The 23,425-nt window shown below is 51.1% G+C and overlaps 1 protein-coding gene across 2 annotated transcripts in view; it reads left to right on the top strand.

Annotated features, from left to right (window-relative positions):
* The window catches only part of SMAD6 (SMAD family member 6), a 136,786-nt gene extending 115,112 nt beyond the window's left edge, over positions 1 to 21,674 (top strand). For both annotated transcript variants that reach the window (XM_069625137.1, XM_069625136.1), the window contains one exon: positions 20,803 to 21,674. In XM_069625137.1, coding sequence (XP_069481238.1) covers positions 20,803 to 21,347 — 545 coding nt within the window. In that variant the 3' untranslated portion in view covers positions 21,348 to 21,674. The remainder of the gene's footprint in view (positions 1 to 20,802) is intronic.
* Positions 21,675 to 23,425: the final 1,751 nt, after the last annotated feature.

Genomic DNA, 23,425 nt, shown 5'->3' with positions numbered 1-23,425 from the left:
GTAGAACATGTCAGTGTTCAACAGAGTAAAACAAAACCGCATCCTCTGTACCGTGCAGTAGAATAAAATGGTATCCGCGTAATTGACCGAAAAAAACATTTGACCTAAAACATCCCCCATCATCTGCACTCCGCAGGACATCTGTATGTACCGTGATATGCAGTGCACACATATGAACATGTCCTGTTCATTCACTGTCTTTTTCTGGCTCCTGCCTTTACGCATCTTTCCCCGGTCGTTGAAGGCCGGGCGGTCCTGCAGAGCAACCGTAGGGCAAGTAATGATCCCGCAGAGCAACCGTAGGGCAAGTAATGATCCCGCAGAGCAACCGTAGGGCAAGTAATGATCCCGCAGAGCAACCGTAGGGCAAGTAATGATCCCGCAGAGCAACCGTAGGGCAAGTAATGATCCCGCAGATCCTGCAGAGCAACCGTAAGGCAAGGAATGATCCCGCAGATTCTGCAGAGCAACCGTAGGGCAAGTAATGATCCCGCAGAGCAACCGTAGGGCAAGTAATGATCCTGCAGATCCTGCAGAGCAACTGTAGGGCAAGTAATGATCCCGCAGATCCTGCAGAGCAACTGTAGGGCAAGTAATGATTCCGCAGATCCTGCAGAGCAACTGTAGGGCAAGTAATGATCCCACAGAGCAACCGTAGGGCAAGTGATGAACCCACAGAACGACTGTAGGGCAAGTAATGATCCCGCAGAGCAACCGTAGGGCAAGTAATGATCCCGCAGAGCAACCGTAGGGCAAGTAATGATCCCGCAGAGCAACCGTAGGGCAAGTAATGATCCCGCAGATCCTGCAGAGCAACCGTAAGGCAAGGAATGATCCCGCAGATTCTGCAGAGCAACCGTAGGGCAAGTAATGATCCCGCAGAGCAACCGTAGGGCAAGTAATGATCCTGCAGAGCAACTGTAGGGCAAGTAATGATCCCGCAGATCCTGCAGAGCAACTGTAGGGCAAGTAATGATTCCGCAGATCCTGCAGAGCAACTGTAGGGCAAGTAATGATCCCACAGAGCAACCGTAGGGCAAGTGATGAACCCACAGAACGATTGTAGGGCAAGTAATGATCCCGCAGAGCAACCGTAGGGCAAGGAATGATCCCGCAGAGCAACCGTAGGGCAAGGAATGATCCCGCAGATCCTGCAGAGCAACCGTAGGGCAAGTAATGATCCCGCAGATCCTGCAGAGCAACTGTAGGGCAAGCAATGATCCTGCAGATCCTGCAGAGCAACTGTAGGGCAAGCAATGATCCTGCAGAGCAACTGTAGGGCAAGTAATGATCCCGCAGATCCTGCAGAGCAACCGTACGGCAAGTAATGATCCTGCAGAGCAACCGTACGGCAAGTAATGATCCTGCAGAGCAACCGTACGGCAAGGAATGATCCCGCAGGGCACCCATAGGGCAAGGAATGATCCCGCAGGGCACCCATAGGGCAAGGAATGATCCCGCAGGGCACCCGTAGGGCAAGTAAAGATCCCGCAGAGCAACCATAGGGCAAGTAATGATCCTGCAGAGCAACTGTAGGGCAAGTAATGATCCTGCAGAGCAACTGTAGGGCAAGTAATGATCCCGCAGATCCTGTAGAGCAACGATAGGGCAAGTAATGATCCCACAGAGCAACCGTAGGGCAAGTAATGATCCTGCAGAGCAACCGTAGGGCAAGGAATGATCCCGCAGAGCAACCGTAGGGCAAGGAATGATCCCGCAGAGCAACCGTAGGGCAAGTAATGATCCTGCAGATCCTGCAGAGCAACTGTAGGGTAAACAATGATCTTGCAGAGCAACTGTAGGGCAAGCAATGATCCTGCAGAGCAACTGTAGGGCAAGTAATGATCCCGCAGATCCTGCAGAGCAACTGTAGGGCAAGTAATGATCCCACAGAGCAACCGTAGGGCAAGTAATGATCCTGCAGGGCACCCATAGGGTAAGGAATGATCCTGCAGAGCACCCGTAGGTCAAGGAATGATCCAGCAGAGCACCCGTAGGGCAAGGAATGATCCAGCAGAGCACCCGTAGGGCAAGGAATGCTCCTGCAGAGCAACCGTAGGGCAAGTAATGATCCCGCAGAGCAACCGTAGGGCAAGTAATGATCCTGCAGAGCAACTGTAGGGCAAGCAATGATCCCGCAGATCCTGCAGAGCAACTGTAGGGCAAGTAATGATCCCGCAGATCCTGCAGAGCAACCGTAGGGCAAGTAATGATCCTGCAGAGCAACCGTAGGGCAAGTAATGATCCTGCAGAGCAACCGTAGGGCAAGTAATGATCCCACAGAGCAACCGTAGGGCAAGTAATGATCCTGCAGGGCACCCATAGGGCAAGGAATGATCCCGCAGAGCACCCGTAGGGCAAGGAATGATCCGCAGATCCTGCAGAGCAACCGTAGGGCAAGTAATGATCCTGCAGAGCAACCGTAGGGCAAGTAATGATCCTGCAGAGCAACTGTAGGGCAAGTAATGATCCCGCAGAGCAAACTGTAGGGCAAGTAATGATCCTGCAGAGCAACTGTAGGGCAAGTAATGATCCCGCAGATCCTGCAGAGCAACTGTAGGGCAAGTAATGATCCCACAGAGCAACCGTAGGGCAAGGAATGATCCTGCAGAGCACCCGTAGGGCAAGGAATGATCCTGCAGAGCACCCGTAGGGCCAGGAATGATCCCGCAGAGCACCTGATCTCGCAGAGCACCCGTAGGGCAAGGAATGATCCTGCAGAGCACCCATAGGGCAAGGAATGATCCTGCAGAGCACCTGATCCCGCCGAGCACCCGTAGGGCCAGGAATGATCCCGCCGAGCACCCGTAGGGCAAGGAATGATCCCTCGGAGCACCCGTAGGGCCAGGAATGATCCCGTAGAGCCCCCATAGCGCCAGGGATGATCCCGCAGAGCACTCGTAGGATAAGGAATGATCCCTCGGAGCACTCGTAGGGCCGGGGATGATCCTGCAGAGCCCCTGTAGGGCCAGGAATGATCCTGCAGAGCACCTGATGCCGCAGAGCACCCGTAGGGCAAGGAATGATCCTGCAGAGCAACCGTAGGGCAGGGATTATCCTGCAGAGCCCCTGTAGGGCCAGGGATTATCCTGCAGAGCCCCTGTAGGGCCAGGAATGATACCGTAGGGCAAAGAATGATCCCGCAGATCCTGCAAAGCAACCGTAGCGCAAGTAATGATCCCGCAGAGCAACCGTAGGGCAAGTAATGATCCCGCAGATCCTGCAGAGCAACCGTAGGGCAAGTAATGATCCCGCAGAGCAACCGTAGGGCAAGTAATGATCCTGCAGATCCTGCAGAGCAACCGTAGGGCAAGTAATGATCCCACAGAGCAACCATAGGGCAAGTAATGATCCTGCAGAGCCCCTGTAGGGCCAGGAATTACCCCACAGAGCACCCGTAGGGCAAGGAATGATCCTGCAGAGCCCCTGTAGGGCCAGGAATTATCCCACAGAGCACCCGTAGGGCACCCGTAGCGCCAGGGATGATCCTGCAGAGCCCGCGTAGCGCCAGGAATGATCCCTCGGAGCCACCGTAGGCCAAGGAATGATCCTGCTGAGCCCCTGTAGGAATGATCCCGCAGAGCACTCGTAGTGCAAGGAACTATCTGTTTCCAATGGGCTTCTTACAGAAATTGGCATCTACAACCAGTTCGCCCCATGTCTTGGACTACAAATCCCATGACCACTCACCAATGACTGTGCTGGCTAGAGATGATGGGAGTTGTAGTCCAAAACCTCCGGAGAGCCACAGGTTGCCCACCTCCTGCTTTAGTGGGGGGCTTCCCCTGGTCTATTGGTAGCCACAGGTAGCCCACCTCCTGCTTTAGTGGGGGGCTTCCCCCGGTCTATTGTTAGTCGCAGGCTGCCAACCTCCTGCTTTAGTGGGGGGCTTCTTGGGAGACCTTGTAGTGCTCCAAAGGAAGGAAGCCTTGCTCTGAAGACTGTCCCACGATCTTAGAGGGGAGTGGGAGGGTGGGGGCGTGCTCCAGGAATGGAAGCCGCGTGCACAGGATCTGAAGGGCCATAGTGCTCCCCAATGGGCTGCCGCTGGCCCTTGGCACATAGCTTGTATCCCCTCCCCAGGAAAGGGGGCTGTGCTGCAGATACGTAGCCTTTTGCTTTAGGCAATAAACTGCTCTTAACCCTTTGAGTGCCAAGGACGTTTATGCTGGTCCTTTTTGCATCAACTTGCATAATAACCTGGCACTTGGGCCTGGCGTGGTTGCCCGTGTTGGGGATGGCTCCTGGCTCCAGGAAAGAACCCGGGCCCCATGTCTCTTGTGCATGCGTGTCCCCCGTGCCGTGCGTCGCCTGTAGGTGAGCCTGTTGCGTCGTGTTACCGCTGCTAGATGGCCGAGCGCTTCCACAGACTCCCACAGCGCCGAGTGACCCTCCAGTGCTGTGTTTCTAGGCGCATTGCTGGCTGGCACGCATGGGTGTAGCCCGCAGGGCCTGCTGGGCAAGCCTGTGCCCCGAATGCGTGCCTTGTGGCGCCTGCTTGGCTCTTGCTTGGCGCTTGTGGCGGTCTCCCTGGCGACTGTTCTTTACACGGAAGGCTCCTGGAGTCTTCGTGGCGCTTTAATGGTGACCGCGCTTTACGCAGAAGGTATTTGTGCGCCTCGGTCTATGATGGAGGCGCTTGAGTCCTCTCCGTTGCCCGCCCCTCCCCCGCTGGCTGGGCCCCCTCGCCCCATCCTGCACCCCCACTCGCTCCTCTCCCAGGGCATTGGGTTACAGGAGGGGTCCTGGCGGCAGGAATTCCGAGAATGCAGGAAACTCGGAGTGATTTACTCTTCGACAACATTATTTCAACTTTTAATTGAAAAGTCGCTTTTCATCTTGGAGGCATTAGTGGCGGGGCGAGGTCAGAGAGCACCCCCTCCTCTCCGCCGCCATGGCGGGGGCGTCCTGGAATCTCAGCCGGCGCATCTTGTCAGGAGCAGACTCCCAAACATGCCCCCCCCTCCCCGCCCCCCCCAGGCATTCCAAGGCCTATGTAGGAGCTGCTTTAGCGTGCGGGGGGGACGGGGTGAGGGGGGTGTCTGACGACCGACCCCTACAGGACCCCAGCGTGTTGTAAATGGGTGGGCAATCTCTGGGGGGCGGGGTGGGGGGGGTCTCAAAACGGTGTCCTCCAGAGAGCTGGCGTGGGAGTTCTTTATCTGATTTCTGTTAATTCAAAGTTATAGATTGTGTTGGCCTGAAGATCCGAATGTTAATGGCTATTTGTACCACGCACTATCACCACCGAGTGGTCCCCTGGCGCTCTGGAGGAAGGGGGGGGGGTTGAGTTGGTGGGAATAAGCTGGAAAAGTGCAAGAGAGCAGTGATGTGCTGTTGGCAGCCTCAGCCCGGTAAAACCCTGTTGGCTGGGCTTGGGGTGTTTTCCGGTGGCAGTCATCGTGTACTGTTGTGCGAGTCTGTGTGGTATGTTTTGTTGTTGCAGTGTAGTGAAGGTTATGCTGATTGTTGGTCTTGTAGCCTTGTGGTTGTGTTTGGTCAGAGTTTGCGGGGTGCATGCAGACGCGGGGAAATTGTTAGTGGATTGGTTAGTTGGCAAAGCTGTTGGGAAGTGAACTTCTGTATTTCCTCTCTTCGTGGGGTGCGCAGGTGTCTCCTCGCCCCCATCTAGATCTGGGGCCGGCCGACACCCCACCGACCGTCCACACGTGACGCCCACCCACATTCACACCGCCTAGCTCTGTAAACCTGTCTGCATGCGGGGTAGTAGGCAGGTGTTCCACCTGCCATCTAGCCACAATAGCCTCCCCTTCCGGTCGGTGTGTGGCATCGGTCGGTCGGTCGCTCCAATCCGCTCCACCAGTATAGCCATCTGCTCATGCAGCCGACCGCTCTCGGCCCGCTATTTGCCTGGCAGCCATGTGCTGCTGCTTGTAACTAACGTTCAGGTGTGGCACCTGCCAACTTTCTTAACTCTATCCTGGCCTTGTCCATGCCCGTGTCTACAACTTCGTTCAGGTGTGGCACCTGCCACCATTCACTCAACTCATGTGCTATCTGGTAGCGTTTAAGCAGTGGGTGAGGTTGTATGGGGGACGGGGTTGGCGAGGGGTGTTGATTCTGTCTTCATGGGGTGTTGCTTGTGTCGATCTAGCGTCGTCTCTTTGTAAAGTGGGGGTTTCCTTGGTCGATTATGGGTGTTGGGTCAGTGTCATCCTAAAATCTGTCCACCTGGTCTTTGCGGTGAGGAAGAGCCAGGTTTTTAAGTTTTCTGATAGTGGTTTAATGGGCCTCAGACCCCTACACCCAGAGGTCGCCCACCTTCAGCCCGCCAGATGTTTTGGATTAAAACTCCCATCAGCTCTAGCCTGTCTATTCAATCATAATATCAAGTACTTCACTGGCATGACAATGTCGGGAAATGGGCCGAGTAACTAGTCCGTAGCCCACAGCGAGTGCCCCCGCCCCGCACTTGTGTACCGCACTTGTGTACCGCAAGGTGCCCTAGACCGCTTCCAAGCCCTCGGCGTCCCTGACCACTCCATCCCGTCATCTCATTAGACCAAGGACCGGCCTCGGCTCTAAATGCAATTGGCAACCCCCTCAGGGGGGGGGGCACCGAATTCAGGGTTGCTCTCTCTAAGTGGAGCGCTCTTGGGCCTTGGCAAGCCGGCATGCTCCAGGTTGGTTCAGCTGCAGCGCCCTCTTGAAATGAAAAGCGCCCGCGTCGCCAGCACGAGAGCGGGGCGCATCGCGCATTTCAATAGGGTTCTTTCAGGCCAGCTTGGGGGAGCTTTTCAAATGTTCCCTTGCAATGGCAGGGGGGAGGGGGGGCTGCTAGTGTGGGAATATTCCTTTGCCCTTGACGTTTCACACTCCATGGCTGACAGCCCCCCCCCCCCCATGCCCCCATGCCCTCGTGCACTCTTCCCCACCCCTTGTGCTCTAGACTGGCTTCGGTCAGTCCAGTTCCATTGCACTTGGACTGCCCCCAACCCTTTCCAGGCTCCGTGGACTGCAAGACCGAGACTTCGAGTGCCCCCCACACACATCCGCCCTGTACGCTGCCCCCACCCCATCATCCTTCTTCCCACGGACCCTCCCAGGCTCCCGCTGACCGTTTCCCCCGAGCTGCTTTCTTTTCATTTCTTGTCGGAGTAAATTAACGAAGGTCCCCTGTCAGAGCGGGGACACACTTACTGAGCAAAGGTCAAACCTTCAGGGAGCCCCAAGGGGGCTGGGGGGGCTACAGGAAGGGCAAGCCGCCCTCCCCCCGCTAGATTTGTGCTGCCCAGCCGCCACACAATCTTTGATGGCAGTTCAAAAGTCACCTCTTCTTTGCACCCACGTTCGGACTTATTACTCTTTCTCGGGTGTCTTCCCCTTAGATGCATTTCTCTCACACACTTAAGGTGCCCCCCCCCCTTATTTTCAGCTCCTGCGGAAGCAAAGGATTACTTGCGTGTGCGACCTGCAGCAGGCTCTTGACCTGCCAGGCTACCCGGGGCTCCTTGGCTGCGGGTGTTTGAGCGACCCCCCCCCCCCCCCCCCCCGCGGCTCTCCAGATTGCAGTCTGCGGACAGGAAGCCGTGAGCAGGTGGGAGATAAGGGGATGGGAAAGCGCGGGAGAAATGCTCCAGGCGAAGGGGAGGGAGGAATGCAGCGGGGAGAATAGTGTGTGATAGTGTTGTGTCATAAAGTGTTGTGAACAGTGGATTGTTTATCCAAGACTGGCTGCAGTGTCCTACCCACCCCCCAGATCGGCCACACCAGCGGGTCACGCGGACAAGAATACAATCTCGTGGGCTCTTTGCAGATTTTGTTTTCCAGGAATAAATTTAAAAAAAAATGGGTGCACCCTCTTGCAATAAACGGTACAGTCTCCGAGATGCGACCCCTGGTTGTGTGACTAAACTATTAGCCACAATACCACACGAATCTTGGCATGAGCCGCAAACATATATCCTAGTGCTGTTCTGCTTTGAAGGACCCATTTTGTTACAGGTTCCTGGGTATTAAAGGTGCACACCTTTTTATATTTGGGCGCCAATAGTATCTGGAAAATTTGCTTGCTTGGCAAATGCTATTTTGTCCTGGGCTCAACTGGGAAAGACCAATTTAATGAAATGTGCACATTTCACTTTAGGATATTGATTGACTTGCACACAGTGATGCCCCATCTCGGTGAGAAACGCCTGCAAACTTACAGCAGAAAATCTCGTCCCTATTCTGACCAATGCCCTCAAGACCTGCCCAACATCCAACACCAAGCCCAATAGTATTTCCACTGTCTGAAATCAACGATTGATGCAGTAGCTCCGCTCACGTCGAAAATACCCTGAAACGCTAAAGGAACCGACTGCTGGTTCAAGGAAGTGCTTGTTGTCCTTCATAACAAGAGCGTTGGAGCACTTCTATAAAAAGACCTATTGGTAGCCAACAAAACCTATGAATCGGCAGTCTTAGCCCACAAAGCGAACTTGTTAAATACTCGCATGAATAACGCTTCATCCAATACCAAAGAACTAGTCTCTATAGAACTGGAAGCCCCAATCTCTCTTACCATCTTTACCAACTCAAGCAAAGCCTGGTGCACCACTATCCAGAACACACTAGCTTCAAAAATCCTCACATTACAGGAGAAAATACGAATGAAAAGGAAACTACTGGCCGGAAAAAGCATGTTTCCCCTTGTGCCTGATGCCGGCACCGGAAAAACAGCCCCCCAATCAAATTCACCACTGTCTCCCAAGACCAGGCCCTGAACACCATCTCTACGTTGAAACCTTCCAATTGTAAAGGTGATGGCTTCCCTGCTCGCCTAGTTAAACTGTGCCCCCACCTTTGTACCCATCATTACCAACTTTATTATTGCCTTCTTCATCACCAACTCTGTCCCTGCCAATATGAAAGAAGCCTGGGTAACCCACTTCTTAAGAAACCTTCTCTGGACCCTGCCATTTCCAGGAACTACAGACGCATCACTATGGTTCCGTTCTTATTGAAAATAGTCGACAAAATAGCCTCCAACCAATTCCAAGAGTATCTAGAAAGTAACCTCCTGTTAGGATCCAGACCATCCGGCTTCCAAATTAAGCACAGCACAGAAACTACCGTACTCGACCTTAAAATCTAGAAAGAGACAATCCATCGTAAGAGACTCTGGGAAATTGTGCCTCTCCTCTTGCTCGATCTGTCTGCTGCATTTGCCTTGGTGGACCATGATAAGCTATGCAATGCCCTTTCATAAAACTTCAACTTCTCTACAGATGCCACCTGATGGGTCAAGTAATTCCTATCGCAACGTACCTCGAGAGTATCCATCAGAGATGAGGCTACTGACCCTATCCCAGTACCCTTGGTGGTCCCTCAAGGATCCTGCCCATCACCCACCTTATAGAACGCATATACCAAACTCCAGATTTGCAGCACTTGTTGCCATAGGAGTCATCTACACCAACTTTGCAGACGATACACAGATCCTCATCACGGGAGACCATGAACAAGATTCCGCCTCCATCAAGATCTATGCCATCATACAACATTGGATGGCCTCAAACAGCCTGTACCTCAACAACGAAAAAACAGAGATCCTCCTTGTAGGTCCCCCCCCCCCCCCCCCCCCCCGACTAACTCTTCACGATGACTATTCATCCATAACGAATTGACGGAACATCCATCCCCGGTCAAAACACTGGGTGTCTATCTAGACGCCAACCTTACTATGACTAAACCCATCAGTTCACTCTCTTCCGCTACTGCCTACTCGGCCAAACTCATCACCCTCGGCCGCCAATTTCTCACCACACAACAGCCTCACCCTAGCTCGAGCCCTGATACTATCGAAACATGATAATTGCAATATCCTCCTACTGGGAACCACAAGTACCAATATGGTCAAATTGCAACTGTTAAACAACAAAGCCTTACGGGCAGCCTTTGGATTAAAAATAAATGAATGTATTTATCACATTAGGAGAAAATTACATTGGCTCCCCAATCTTATTCAAGACTCTGATCACACACACACATATATGTCTCACCAATGATGTCCCCTCGTCACTGAAAAAAGTACTACTAGATCCGTTGGATCGGGCTCCAGCACACACATTTATCCCAAGGTTCAATAGCTCTAGGGCAGTGGGCGCCAGCTTCCCAGTAGCTGCACCTAAGATCTGGAACTCCCTTCCTATGCACATTAGAAATGAGCCCTCACCAGTACGTTAAGAGACTTATCAAAACCTGGCTCGTCAACAAATTTTAAACCAGTAGTGTCCCCAACATGCCACGCTGAGCACACTTCTGCCTGCGTGTAACTGTCTTGTATCCCAAAATGCCTTGTCTGTATTGTAACTAATTCTGCAACCAATTCTGCCTGTATTGCAACTCCTTCTGTAAACCAGACAAGCTTTCTATGTAACATACAAACGTGATACCTCCGGGTCTGGGCGTGTAACAAATGCTATGAATAAATATGTTGGATTACTCCCCAATCTTTTTGGGGGACTTGACCCTTATTTGAGAGCATGTTGGTGCCTAGAAGGCTGAGTAAGTGCAAGGCAAGCAGATGAAACGGACCCGTTGCAATGCAACACCAACCACCAGAGACTAAGTTGAAAAGAACCAGCCGCGGCGCTACCAAGTTCAGCAGAGGGCCGGCTGTGTCCATGGCAACTCGGGAGCAAGAACGGCCGGGGCAGAAAGGGAGAGGTGTTCTACATCACGAGGCGTCCAATGCCGATGCGTTGTCCTTGCTTCCAAGGCAAGCACGTTGCCACTGAGCTATCCTCCAGGGATGGTCCTTTCCCTGCTCGCTCTGCTAGATGCTGTTCTGTGTTGCACCTTTTTATTCTTGCCACTCCTATTCATCTTAGTTTCATCACTGCCAGTTGTCCTGTACTGGTCCTGTCCTGTTATTGACTATATCATTGGTGTAACTCAGCTTCCTTTTTTCATTTCATGGTCTGTTTAATATTCATCACCGGTCATATGTTTAAGACCTTGTTAGTCATATGTAACGCATATTTTCCGAGCACATTTATGAGTATTCTTTGCCGATTTTAGAAATCACCTGCAGATGTGTTCTGGCGGTCTGCACCTCCAGGCAGGAGGCATCCACAATGTGGTGGGCACCAACTTCTAAGCCCTTGGCAAGTGGACCATTCTGAGTAGTGCATGAAGCTCCAACTCCGCCCGCCGCTACGAATAATAAACTTGCAGTGTTCCTAATCCTAAAGGTGAAACGGGCATAGCCGGAAAGGTATACTGCCGTCGCCTCTGCGCCCAGGGCAGGGTACACTCTTCAGGAGGGTTGTGATCTACCAAAGAAACCATCAAACCTCAATAGTATTGTGGTTCCAAAACAAAATGGATTGCAGAAGTCCTTTATATAGCGCCTTTTCCCATTTGTATGGCCTCAATGTGGTTTGTGGTTGGAACGCCCTTGGTGACCGAAGTCCACGTGTGGGAAAGTTCTCAGAGGAGGCTTTAGATGCGTGTGTGCATTTGGCCAAGATTAGGACGTAGGAGAGCTGGCTAGGCTCCAATAAGCAACCCAAGAGGCTATGCATGTGGACGGGTGCTGTGGGAGGTCATGACAGGGCGCTAGTGTCGGATACTAGATATGTACCCAGCTAGACCGAATTTGTTGTAAGTTGTCACTTACTAGATATGTACCCAGCTAGACCGAATTTGTTGTAAGTTGTCACTTACTAATGGCAGAGGTGTTGAGGCAAGTCTGTGGCTATGTGACCAGTTAGACCAAATTTGTCATAGTCCTAGCTGCAGTCTAGAGTGCGTGAATGGATAGCCACGCCTGCGGCAGATATCCACCAAAGTGGTGCGTTTAATGCATACCTTAAACTCAAGTGGAGCATGGCATTTATACAGCGCTCTCTATATATCGCTAGTATGACCTCAAAACGCTGGTAGGTTTAACGCCCTCGGGAACCGTAGCTCTGGTCAGTAGAGAGGGTGTCATAGGATGTGTGGGTGCACCAGATGTGTACAGCTGACGTAATTGCCTTGTGGTAGCTGCATCCTAGCGTTAGGTGAGGTGCTGGAGATACCCGTTGGATGTGTGCAGTCTGGCGGGTGGACACCCAGTCTGGGCTCTGGCTGCATTAGGCCTGAACGACGCATATGTGAGCTCGGCTAGCTGCTTGTTATTAGGGTGATGAGGTGTTCATGGGGTAGTATTCGTATGTGAACAGCTAGGCCGAATTAGTCAGGACTATAGCTGCGCTCTAGTTGAATGATGGTGTATAGTAGAGAGGAATCGTGGTGATGTGATGGTTCTCTTTAAAACACCCGGGACCAGGCACGTGAACAGGATGGCAGGGGGCTGGGCTTAAAGCACAGGAGGGGGGATACATATATATATATAGCAACAGCATGGGGAACAGGAAAGCAGGGTACAGAGTGACACACAAGCGGGGCATGCTAACATTAGGTATAGGGCACGCTAACAATCCCATTTCTATCTAGATGCGACTCCAGGTAGTGTTCACGGGTTCATCGAAGTGTGGCACATGATGGCATTAACCATTCTGTCTAGGGCCGGGACATGCTAACGTGTATAATGCCATCGGGATGCCAAGCAGGCCATGGTCATGAGTCCAACTAGGAGTGGCACAGGCTGCCATTCACTATTCCAACTATGGGTGGGACATGCCGAAAATTCCATACTGTTTAGTATGGGCGTTTAGAAACGGTATTTGGCTCCTGTATAAGCGCCTAAAAAAATGACCAGTAGATACATAAGAAAATATCCAGAACAAACACCTATTCTGCTTGGACTTTGGGCTTGGTTTTCATTTATAACCAAAGTGCTTATGGTGTCGTCTCAGCCAGCAGCGCGAAGTCCTGCCATGTTCTTTAAATGCACTCCCTTTACAAATATATCACTGTACAACATGTAAAACCACTGTGGCACATTTGAGCAAGCTGCTTCTGGCAGTTTAGAATGTAAGCAGATCAAGCTTTCGGCGACTTGTGGGAGACCACCTGGGTGAGGTTGACGAAAAAACACAATTCCGATAGTAAGTGAAATGGGCTATGATTATCTTAAGCTTTTTGCACTCTGAACTAACCCGACTATTTCTATACAAATATTGCAAAATTAGAAACTCTTGTGCAGCTGTGAATAATCCATCTTGTACAAAATTGAGAAAACAGGTCCCGATTGATTTGCTAAAAAGGTGGAATGGTGGCCACATGGAGACCTCACTGTTCAATGAGGTCCCTTTATCGTGGCAGAGTAGCACGAGGCTGCCACAGCGTGAGGAGTGGCTTCCCAGTCCTTATTCCTGGGCATCATCTTTCTGGTTGAGGAAGCAGCATCCTGATTGGCCACTAGATAGGCGTGTAAGATGGGCACCAAGCATCATCTTTCTGGTTGAGGAAGCAGCATCCTGATTCGCCACTAGATAGGCATGTAAGATGGGCACCAAGCATCATCTTTCTGGTTGAGGAAGCAGCAACCTGATTGGCCACTAGATAGGCATGTAAGATGGGCACCAAGCATCATCTTTCTGGTTGAGGAAGCAGCATCCTGATTGGCCACTTGATAGGCATGTAAGATGGGCACCAAGCATCATCTTTCTGGTTGAGGAAGCAGCATCCTGATTGGCCACTTGATAGGCATGTAAGATGGGCACCAAGCATCGACTTTCTGGTTGAGGAAGCAGCATCCTGATTGGCCACTTGATAGGCATGTAAGATGGGCACCAAGCATCCTCTTTCTGGTTGAGGAAGCAGCATCCTGATTGGCCACTTGATAGGCATGTAAGATGGGCACCAAGCATCATATTTCTGGTTGAGGAAGCAGCATCCTGATTGGCCACTTGATAGGCATGTAAGATGGGCACCAAGCATCGACTTTCTGGTTGAGGAAGCAGCATCCTGATTGGCCACTTGATAGGCATGTAAGATGGGCACCAAGCATCATCTTTCTGGTTGAGGAAGCAGCATCCTGATTGGCCACTTGATAGGCATGTAAGATGGGCACCAAGCATCATCTTTCTGGTTGAGGAAGCAGCATCCTGATTGGCCACTTGGTAGGCATGTAAGATGGGCACCAAGCATCTTTCTGGTTGAGGAAGCAGCATCCTGATTGGCCACTTGATAGGCATGTAAGATGGGCACCAAGCATCATCTTTCTGGTTGAGGAAGCAGCATCCTGATTGGCCACTTGATAGGCATGTAAGATGGGCACCAAGCATCATCTTTCTGGTTTAGGAAACAGCCCAGGGTGGGGCATTGCCAGCTGTTACTTCGCGATTGATTTGATGTCCTGTTCGCTTGACATTTTTTTTGAGAAACAATTTAAGAGAAGTATCTAACTGCTTGGATGGTTTGCATTTTACAATTAGACGGCGGTGAATGAGCACATGTTCCTCAATGACGAGCTGTCCCTTGCAGCGAACAGCCCCACAAGCTACCCCACATTTACACACAATTGGGGGTCCGATCTGATGTGGCCATTCCAAAACTACTATTCATAAATCAGCAGTTTCTTTGGGGCAGAATAATTTAGTCCCGTGAACAGCTGGATACGTGGATATCTGAACCTAAGCAAACGAGCAGAACCCGATGAACGAGAAACCCAGCAGTGGGTCAATGGCGGTACCGAAAAGCACCCTTTACAGAAGTACACACCTCTTTTCAACATGGAAATCCTTTATACTGAAATGTTTCAAGCAAACAAATATTTTGGTTTCCAACTAATATAGACGGTCCTCCTAAATATTAGGCATTTTGACATTTACTAATTACTCTCTTGGTCAGAACACTCCCTCCTCTCCTCTCACCTGGGTCCTCTCTGCCACCTGTCCGCACCTCCCCCAACTCTTCCAACCTTGTTCAGAGACATCCGCCCAATGAAACAAGTGTCAGCTGCTGCCTTGGCATCCACCTTCATCCCACCCTTTTCCCCCCACTGCAGCCCCTACCTCTGACTCCGCTCTCAGCAACCTCCATCTTGCCATCACTAACACTCTCTAAGTTCTTGCCCCAGTCATGAGGATCCGCCTGAAACATGCCCCCAAATGTAACCCCTGGTAGGGCTCGGAAGTGGCAGACCTCCGGCTCACCCTCTAACACACTGGCCTGTTGCCTTCTCCAAAGACGAGAACAACTTTCCATTCCATGAAAAGGGCCTACATCTAGGCGCGCATCTCTGGTGCTTCCAACAACACGGCTGAACTCTTTAAAATCTGAAAGAAACTAGCCAACCCTTGCGCAGTCTCCACCTCGCCTCTTCCCTCTCAGACCCTCTGCAATGCATTGACCACTCGCGTCACTGCAAAAACTCAGGACATCCTGAGCACTCTTCCCTTTCTCCCTCTCCTCCCCCATCCCCCTGCCACCTATGGCCTCCCATCCTCCCTCTGCCTTTCTCTCATATCACTTCCAGTGAGGTAACTAGAGCTGTCCGCTCTATGAAGGTCTCCTCCAAACCGGTCTCCGCACCCCTGTTCTTTCAGAACTATTAAGGACAAAATCGGCTCCCTTGCCCCTTCACTTGCTAATTTCTGTAATCACTCTCTTGCTACTCAGTCTTTCCCCTCTTCCTGCAAGAACTCACTTGTACGCTCCCTCCTGAAAAAATCCTTTAATCAACCGCTTGTGTCCGGCTAACTACCGCCCCACCTCTAGCATCCCCTTCCTTGGGGAAACTCGTGGAGAAGTTGGTATACCCCCAACTGACCCAGCATACTGAGCTTGTTGGTTGCCTGGATTCCGAGCATCCAGAGGCATGCAAGCTGCTCTCCTGAACACATGTGAAGATCTGCTCGCATCTCTTGATTTACCCTGGGTATCTCAGAGCGGGCACTGGACTAGCTGACCCCCTTCCTCACTGACCATACACCCCAAGTTATCCTGGGCTCTTTCTCCTCTCCCACAGCCTTCAGTCTGTGGAGTTCCCCAGGGCTCAACCTCTCTCCCTGGCTCTTTAACATCCATCTTGCCCCGCTTGCACACCTTATTGCCACTTTCTCCCCTTACTTCCAGTGTTATACCGATGGCACACAACTCTTCTTAAAACTTTCCTCTGATCCTCTCCTTGCTTCCTCCATCATTCCCAACTGCCTTTCTGCCATCCAGTCCTGGTGTACCTCCAATGACCTCTGCCTCAATGCCTGCAAGACTGAGATCCTTCCCATTGGGGCTTCAGCTCCCTCCTTCTACTCACTATGGTCTCCCTCTATGGGAGCTCCCCCTTATCCTTCATCTGAAGCCAAAAACCTTGGAGTCCTCTTTTCTTCATCCCTCCCATCCAGGACCTTGCCAAGAAGGCCCCCTTTCAACTCCACCTCCTCAAAGGAATCCTTCCTTTCCTCACTTCCCCCGGAAGCTCAATGTCTCTAGAGCTCTGGTTCTCTCTAGGCTGGACTACAACAATCTCTTCCTTAACCTACGCTATTTTTCTCTCTGCCCCTCCACCTTATCCAGAGTAGGGTAGCAAGACTTCTTCTTGGACTCAAGCCCAGGCAGCGTATCTCTCCAGCCCTAAAATCCCTCCACAGACTGCCGGTTGCTGCAAGGGTCCAATTCATATCCCTCTGCATCATCCATAAGGCTTCCTGGGGCCGGGGAACCACGCTATCTAGAACTTGCTCTTATTAAATACTCTCTCTCCAGATCCTTATGCTCCTCTAGCGCCAACTCTCTGCAGGTCAGGCACTTTTCTAAGCAGTGGGTTGGTGGCAGATCTCTCCTCGGCTGACTCCCTCCTCTGGAAGAGCCTCCCCCTACCTCTGTCTTGAGCTGGGTCTCCTCAAATTCTGTAATCTCTTAAGACTGACCTTTTCACCTCCCCTTCCCCCTCTCCATCCATTGCTAAACACTGCAGTAGCTGAGATAGGTGACCAGGCCGCTTGTGTCCTTCTGGGTCCTGCCCCACCCACCCAATCGCCTCCAGCTTCCGCCCACTCCCAGCACTCGCCTTTAGGTGCCCACTGGCCTGTGCTGTCTCACAGGCGTGCACTTATTATTGGCGTCAGTTGACCACTCTTACCAAGTGATCTCTGCCAGGCACTTAACTGCTTGCAACTTACCTCCTAGCACTTCACCAGTGGAACTCCTAGCACTTCCCCCTGCCCCCCGCCTCCCTCATCGCTTCCCTCCCTCTCCCTCTCTCTCTCTCTGCACTTGCACGTTCTGAATGCTCACAAGGCCTAGTAGGACCGCCTCTTTCTTTCTCTTCACCGTTAGCCTTTAGGTCCCATGTTCCTTCCCTGCTGCCTTGTGGGTGCTTAGAAACACAATTTACTTGATGTATAAGCTCCTTACTAATGCAGAGTAAATAAATGCAATTTTGTGATTTCTTCTTAAACAAGTTAACTGCATCTTTGCATGACTGTGACCCCAGAAATCCCCACCTCATCGGCTCCAGGCACCTCATGGTCATGGTAAAGGGGCAATGAATGAAGGGTGCATGTTTGCAAATGGTACAGGAAGTGGAAGGCAACTTCCTGCCTGGCACTTCTCTGGCCTATTCCTACTGGGCTTGCTAACTGATTTCTCTACCTCTCCCCCACACTCTATGCCCCCCTTCCCATTTATGGGTAACGGGTCGGTCTTCTTAACCCCTGGCTCATGAAGTAAACCTGTATTGGAGAGGAGTATAGCCACCAAAATAATACCCCGTCTTGGTAAGGAGGTTCTCAGTGCTCCAGATAAGATCTGGGAGTGGGAGTAATTGACTCGCCATTTGTTAAAATTAGGAGTAAAATTATTTTTTGGGGGGTAAAAATGTAAGTCCAATTCCCAATGAGCGCATTTTAAAAGCTAGTAATGTTTTAACTGGAAATATTTTTGGAATACTGATTTCTTTGCAGTTATTCGTGCACATTAAAGACTCCACGTTTACCTCTTCCAAAGCAGGTGAAATTATGCTTCCTTCCTGTGGGACTACGGCACTAGTGGTCCAAACCTATCCATGGAGCTGTGTGGGTGAAAAGAGGGGCATGAGGTTCTGTGCGTCTTTCCTATTTTTTATTGGGAGTAGTTTTACTCCCTGTGTTTATGTTTTGGGAGGCTTTTCCTATTTTTCGGGAGTAAAAGTGGTAGATGCCCCCCCCCCCACCCCTTATCTCTAGGGCTGGTGGTTCTACACTGGGGGTGATCACGGCAAGCCCGTGTAACTGAAAGCTGGAGCTTAAATCAGGTGGCACAGGTCTTACCACATGAAAAACCTATTTACACTTTCCAAATCATTTCTTGATCCAATATGGCCACACCATGACGGATCCCCTGCACAGTAAATGGGGTAAGACCTGTTGTAAATGATTTAAGACTGAGCTTTCCAGTACGTGCGCTGGCTATTATGGTCCCCTGTGTAGAACCCTTTACCGAAATGGGGTGGGGGGGGGGTGTACTAATAGGCGATCAATACCTCTCCAGTAAAGGTTTCCAGCTTAGGCTGCCTCCAGAACAGCCCATCCTCCTTCGGAGTGACCCTGCTGAAGACGCACCAGCCGAAGCGCGACCAAGATCCTCCTGACTTCAGTCAGACACTCTATGTTCCGAACCATAGTGCCGCCATGTTGCCATTACATTTCCCTGTACTCCTCGCACACGGGCACAGAAGGCATGGGGTGAAACAGTACACGTCCTTCTATCTAATGGGCAGCGCTGAATTTTAAAGGGGTTCGTAGGTTGGAGAGATGCCAGTTCGCCTAACTCGTGCCACACCGCATCATGCAGGAGATGAGACGTGGAAACCACTGGCAGAGGGAACGACTTGCTTGGTAATGCCCCTAGGACCGCCCAAGCACTAAAGTTCACACCCACCCCTGATAAAAGGTTTCAGCTCATGAATGACCATTCACAAGCAGGCCACTTGGAGGTTGTGCGCCGCTCTGGAGGCCTTTTTCGGGGTACAGGGAGAGCATGGAGTCCTCCACACCGCACGTGAGAGCAAAATGTACTGTACTTTAACGCTTGCCACACAGTGGAGAAGGAAGGGGCGGCTGGTCAGTGGTGAGAGAGGAGGAAAATAGCCAGTTGGGAGATAGTGGGGGAAGGGGGAGAAGGGAGCTGTTGAGGGGCGAGGGCTGACTGAGGGGGTGAGGAAAGGGAGGAGGAGACGGAGCGAGAACCAGATCAGATGTGAGACCGGGAGAAGAGAGAAAGTAGGGGACAGTCCTTCTGGTGGAAAAATTGAGCAGGTTCGGGGAGAAGGGAAAATGGGAACAAAGGGTACCTGCTAAAAGGGCCACCTCAGCTTCTCTGCCCCCTCCCCCCGCACATTTAGCACAAGACCATACTCTTAATGCGTATGTATGTTACGCTCTTGAAGGATCTAATTGAACTGAAGGTGAAGATCAAGCGTAAAGAATTTCCCAACTTTTTGTTTTTTGAATTGTTATGATCCCCATTATCTTTGTCCTAGCAGCTTTTAGATTTCTTCTCTTTGGGTATCGGGGCTTGTAACGGTCGCGGTGGGGGGGGGCATAGAGGGGGGGGCTAATCCCGTAGTTCTGCCTTAATTAGCCAATTTGACTAGATCTTTGTGCAGGCAAAGGTTTGGCAGTTTAATATCAATTTAGCATCTACTCACTGTCTGGAGCGCAAACTGAGTCTTGGCGAGTAAGCGCGTGTGTGTGTAATTGTGGTGGCGAGGCACCTTTTATGGCAGGCTGGTCATTTTCAACTTGACCTCGGCCTTGGTTATGCAGTTCCTAAACGGGGGTGGGGGTACGAGCTTTAAACAATAACCTAAATCAATATTTGGATAAAGCAGGTTGTTTTCAGACTTTCTTTGATTCGCCATGAATTTGTGACCTATAGAAAAGTTGCTCTGTGTCGCTTTTATCGACTTAAATGTGACACTTGGGGCTTCACCCTGCTCTTTAGATTTTGAATAATGATTTTATAGTATGACAACTTGGCAGTAGTTTGGTGTGGCCAGGGTGACAATGCTTCGCCACCCTGTCCTATCAATGTGGGAGTGCACCAGGGTTGTGGCCAGGCCCTGCTTTTGTTCAGGAATGATTTTGGGCAGGTTCATCACAGAGCTTAAAGCAAAGTCCAGAATTCTGCATGGATACTAAAATAATCCTGCTGATTTCTAAAACCCTGGACAGATCACAAACACCTAATGGTAGCCTGTAGCTTTCTGCAAAGAGCAAGGATTTCATGTTTCTTCTTCCAAGGTCGTGAATAGGGCTTGTCTACAAGCACCAGCACGTGTCCATGCACCGGAGTCATAAACTCGGAATACGTCTCCACCGCCACATACCTGGCCGGCTCGCTTTCACTCTGACGGCAATACCCCCATCTTAAAGCACTCCTGATGGTTAGTGTCCATTGCTACAGTTTACTTTCATCTGGGCTGGCACAACAGATTTCTATTAGAATATCAGGACCTGGTATACATGAAACTTTGCCCCACCTATCCAAATGCCCCTAACATCTCCTTTAGGATGGCTTTCTCAAGTCCCAGGTCATTGTCCATGCACCACCTCCCGGTCCAAGGCTGCAGTCCTCTTCTTGCAAACCCTTTGCCACCTGCCCCCTGTTCTTCCAGCCCTATCCTTCACCCACACCCCCTCTGGTTATGTGTATCTGTGAACAGAGGGACACTGTTCACTGTAGAAGGGTTTGCCCTGGTAATGGCATGGCATAAATAAAGCAAATTTGTGTACTGGTTGGATATTGTGGTTGCGTGGAGAATTTAGTGTTAGAAATATAGCTTTGTTTAACTAGATGCATGCAATTGGGATTCTTGTAGTAATGGCTGACCAGACAGGTCGGCAGCTAGCCACATTGCCTGCAGTGGATGTGTCATTTGGGAACCACCTGATCCTCACCACTTTTCTTCCTGTTCCGCAGATGCTGCGATGTCGCCAACCACCGGCACGAAACGGAGCCACTGGTGCAGCGTGGCCTACTGGGAGCACCGAACGCGCGTGGGCCGTCTCTACGCCGCGCACGAGCCATGCCTCAGCATCTTCTACGACCTACCTCAAGGCAGCGGCCTATGCCTGGGCCAGCTGCACCTGCAGCACCGCAGCGAGGCAGTGCGGCGGACACGAAGCAAGATCGGCCAAGGCATAGTGCTAAGCCGTGAACCAGACGGCGTCTGGGCGTACAACCGCAGCGAGCATCCAGTCTTCGTCAACTCCCCAACACTGGACGCCATCGACGGCCGTGGCCTGGTTGTGCGCAAAGTGCCACCTGGCTACTCTGCCAAAGTGTTTGACTATGAGCGGCCGGTTCTTGCACGCCGTGCCAGCGAGCTGGGCTACACGGATGGGCCGTATGACCCGAACAGTGTCCGAATCAGCTTTGCCAAGGGCTGGGGGCCCTGTTACTCCCGCCAGTTCATCACCTCTTGCCCTTGCTGGCTGGAGATCCTACTCCGCACACACCGATAACAGGACCGCCACACAGACTATCCCAAATTATCACCTACCTAGATTTAATATAAAGTTTTATATATTATATGGAAATATATATTATACCTGTAAATAAGGGGGCATTTTTACAGTGTCACTATTTATGTACTGTGCAATGTGTGGTTGGACATTAAAAAATGCACTTTGTCTGAAAAGATGATTTCAATGCAGATTCTAAAGGGGGGATGGTGCAGCAAAAATGGGCCACACAAACCTTTGTTTTTGCTGAATTGTTTTTTTTCTGATGGTCTAAAAATAGCATAGACCTAATACCAGCCACTCTTTGATAATAAAGGTTTCTCAGTATGTGGTGGTTTTCTGCTTGCTTTTTTTTGTTGGTATGACAAAGGCCTTTATATAGAAGAGCATGTGGCGTGAGTAAGCTATCCACACACGGGGGGCACAATACACCCCGTTGCTCCCATGAGAAATGTTAGAGTTTGTGCTTTCTTTTAATGCTGCAGAAATAGTATTTTGGTACATCACTGGCTCGTTACGCAAATGCTGGTCTATTGCGAGAAAAGAGTGTGGGGCCTGGTCGGCTGGATTTTAATTTTTTTTTATTTTTTTTATAGGAACCTAGTTTTCTGGGGAAGATTTCCTGTAGACCCCGTTCCTTTGGGGCGAGTCTAATGGCTCACATATGCTGTTGCAAAGTGTTTGTTAGGATCTGCGATTTGCTGGGTCAGCTTCATGAAGTCCTAAAGCAATTGATGTCAGTTGTTTGGGGGGCAGAGTCTGCTTGGAAGTAAGATGGCAAGTTGTATTTATTAATTTTTATATATCGCTTTACATTACTACAAGAAAATTACAATCATTAACATTATGCACAACAATTAGCTGAGGACAAGGAATGAGAGAATTGGAGGAGAGTAAGAATGGAGTGAAAGGAGGGTCAGGAAGGAGGACGAAGATGATGAGATTTGAAGGAGGGGTAGGAGGAGATAGAACGCATATGGAGAGGTAGGGAGTTCCAATGTAGGGGGGCGAGGAGCTGAAGGAAAAGGAACGGAAGCGGGAAACACAGCAGTGAGTTGCCCCCCCCCCCCAACCCCCCATTCTAGATGAACCATTCCTGTAGGATTGACTAGTCTTCCCCCCCCCCCTCCCCCGGCGTGCCCTATATAAATGATCTCGCCCACTATCTCACCCCTACATCATTTATTCTTAATGTGGACATTCTAATAAGTGACACATCTTTCAGACATGTGCCAATGTTCCAAGTCTCTCCTGACCTAAAGGTGACGGCCATTGTATCTGCATGTCTCATGTGCAAGCCATCCAATGGCGAGGCCACAAGCACTGTAGCCGCGTGGCATTCTCCAAGCCATCCAATGCAGAGGCCACAAGCTCTGTAGCCGCCTGGCATTCTCCAAGCCATCCAATGCAGAGGCCACAGGCACTGTAGCCGCGTGGCACTCTCCAAACCATCCAATGCAGAAGCCACAAGCACTGTAGCCACCTGACATTCTCCAAGCCATCCAATGCAGAGGCCACAAGCTCTGTAGCCGCCTTGCATTCTCCAAGCCATCCAATGCAGAGGCCACAAGCACTGTAGCCACCTGGCATTCTCCAAGCCATCCAATGCAGAGGCCACAGGCGCTGTAGCCACCTGGCATTCTCCAAGCCATCCAGTATTGAGGCCACAGGCACTGTAGCCACCTGGCATTCTCCAAGCCATCCAATGCAGAGGCCACAAGCACTGTAGCCATGTGGCATTCTCCAAGCCATCCAATGCAGAGGCCACAAGCACTGTAGCCACCTGGCATTCTCCAAGCCATCCAATGCAGAGGCCACAGGCGCTGTAGCCACCTGGCATTCTCCAAGCCATCCAGTATTGAGGCCACAGGCACTGTAGCCATGTGGCATTCTCCAAGCCATCCAATGCAGAGGCCACAAGCACTGTAGCCACCTGGCATTCTCCAAGCCATCCAATGCAGAGGCCACAGGCACTGTAGCCACCTGGCATTCTCCAAGCCATCCAATGCAGAGGCCACAAGCACTGTAGCCATGTGGCATTATCCAAGCCATCCAATGCAGAGGCCACAAGCACTGTA

The sequence above is a fragment of the Ambystoma mexicanum genome, chromosome 11 (assembly GCF_040938575.1).
Source record: "Ambystoma mexicanum isolate Mex_15411 chromosome 11, UKY_AmexF1_1, whole genome shotgun sequence".
Classification (NCBI taxonomy): domain Eukaryota; kingdom Metazoa; phylum Chordata; class Amphibia; order Caudata; family Ambystomatidae; genus Ambystoma; species Ambystoma mexicanum.
The sequence above is the reverse complement of the archived record's forward strand: the minus strand, read 5'-3'. Positions and strand labels throughout refer to the sequence as shown.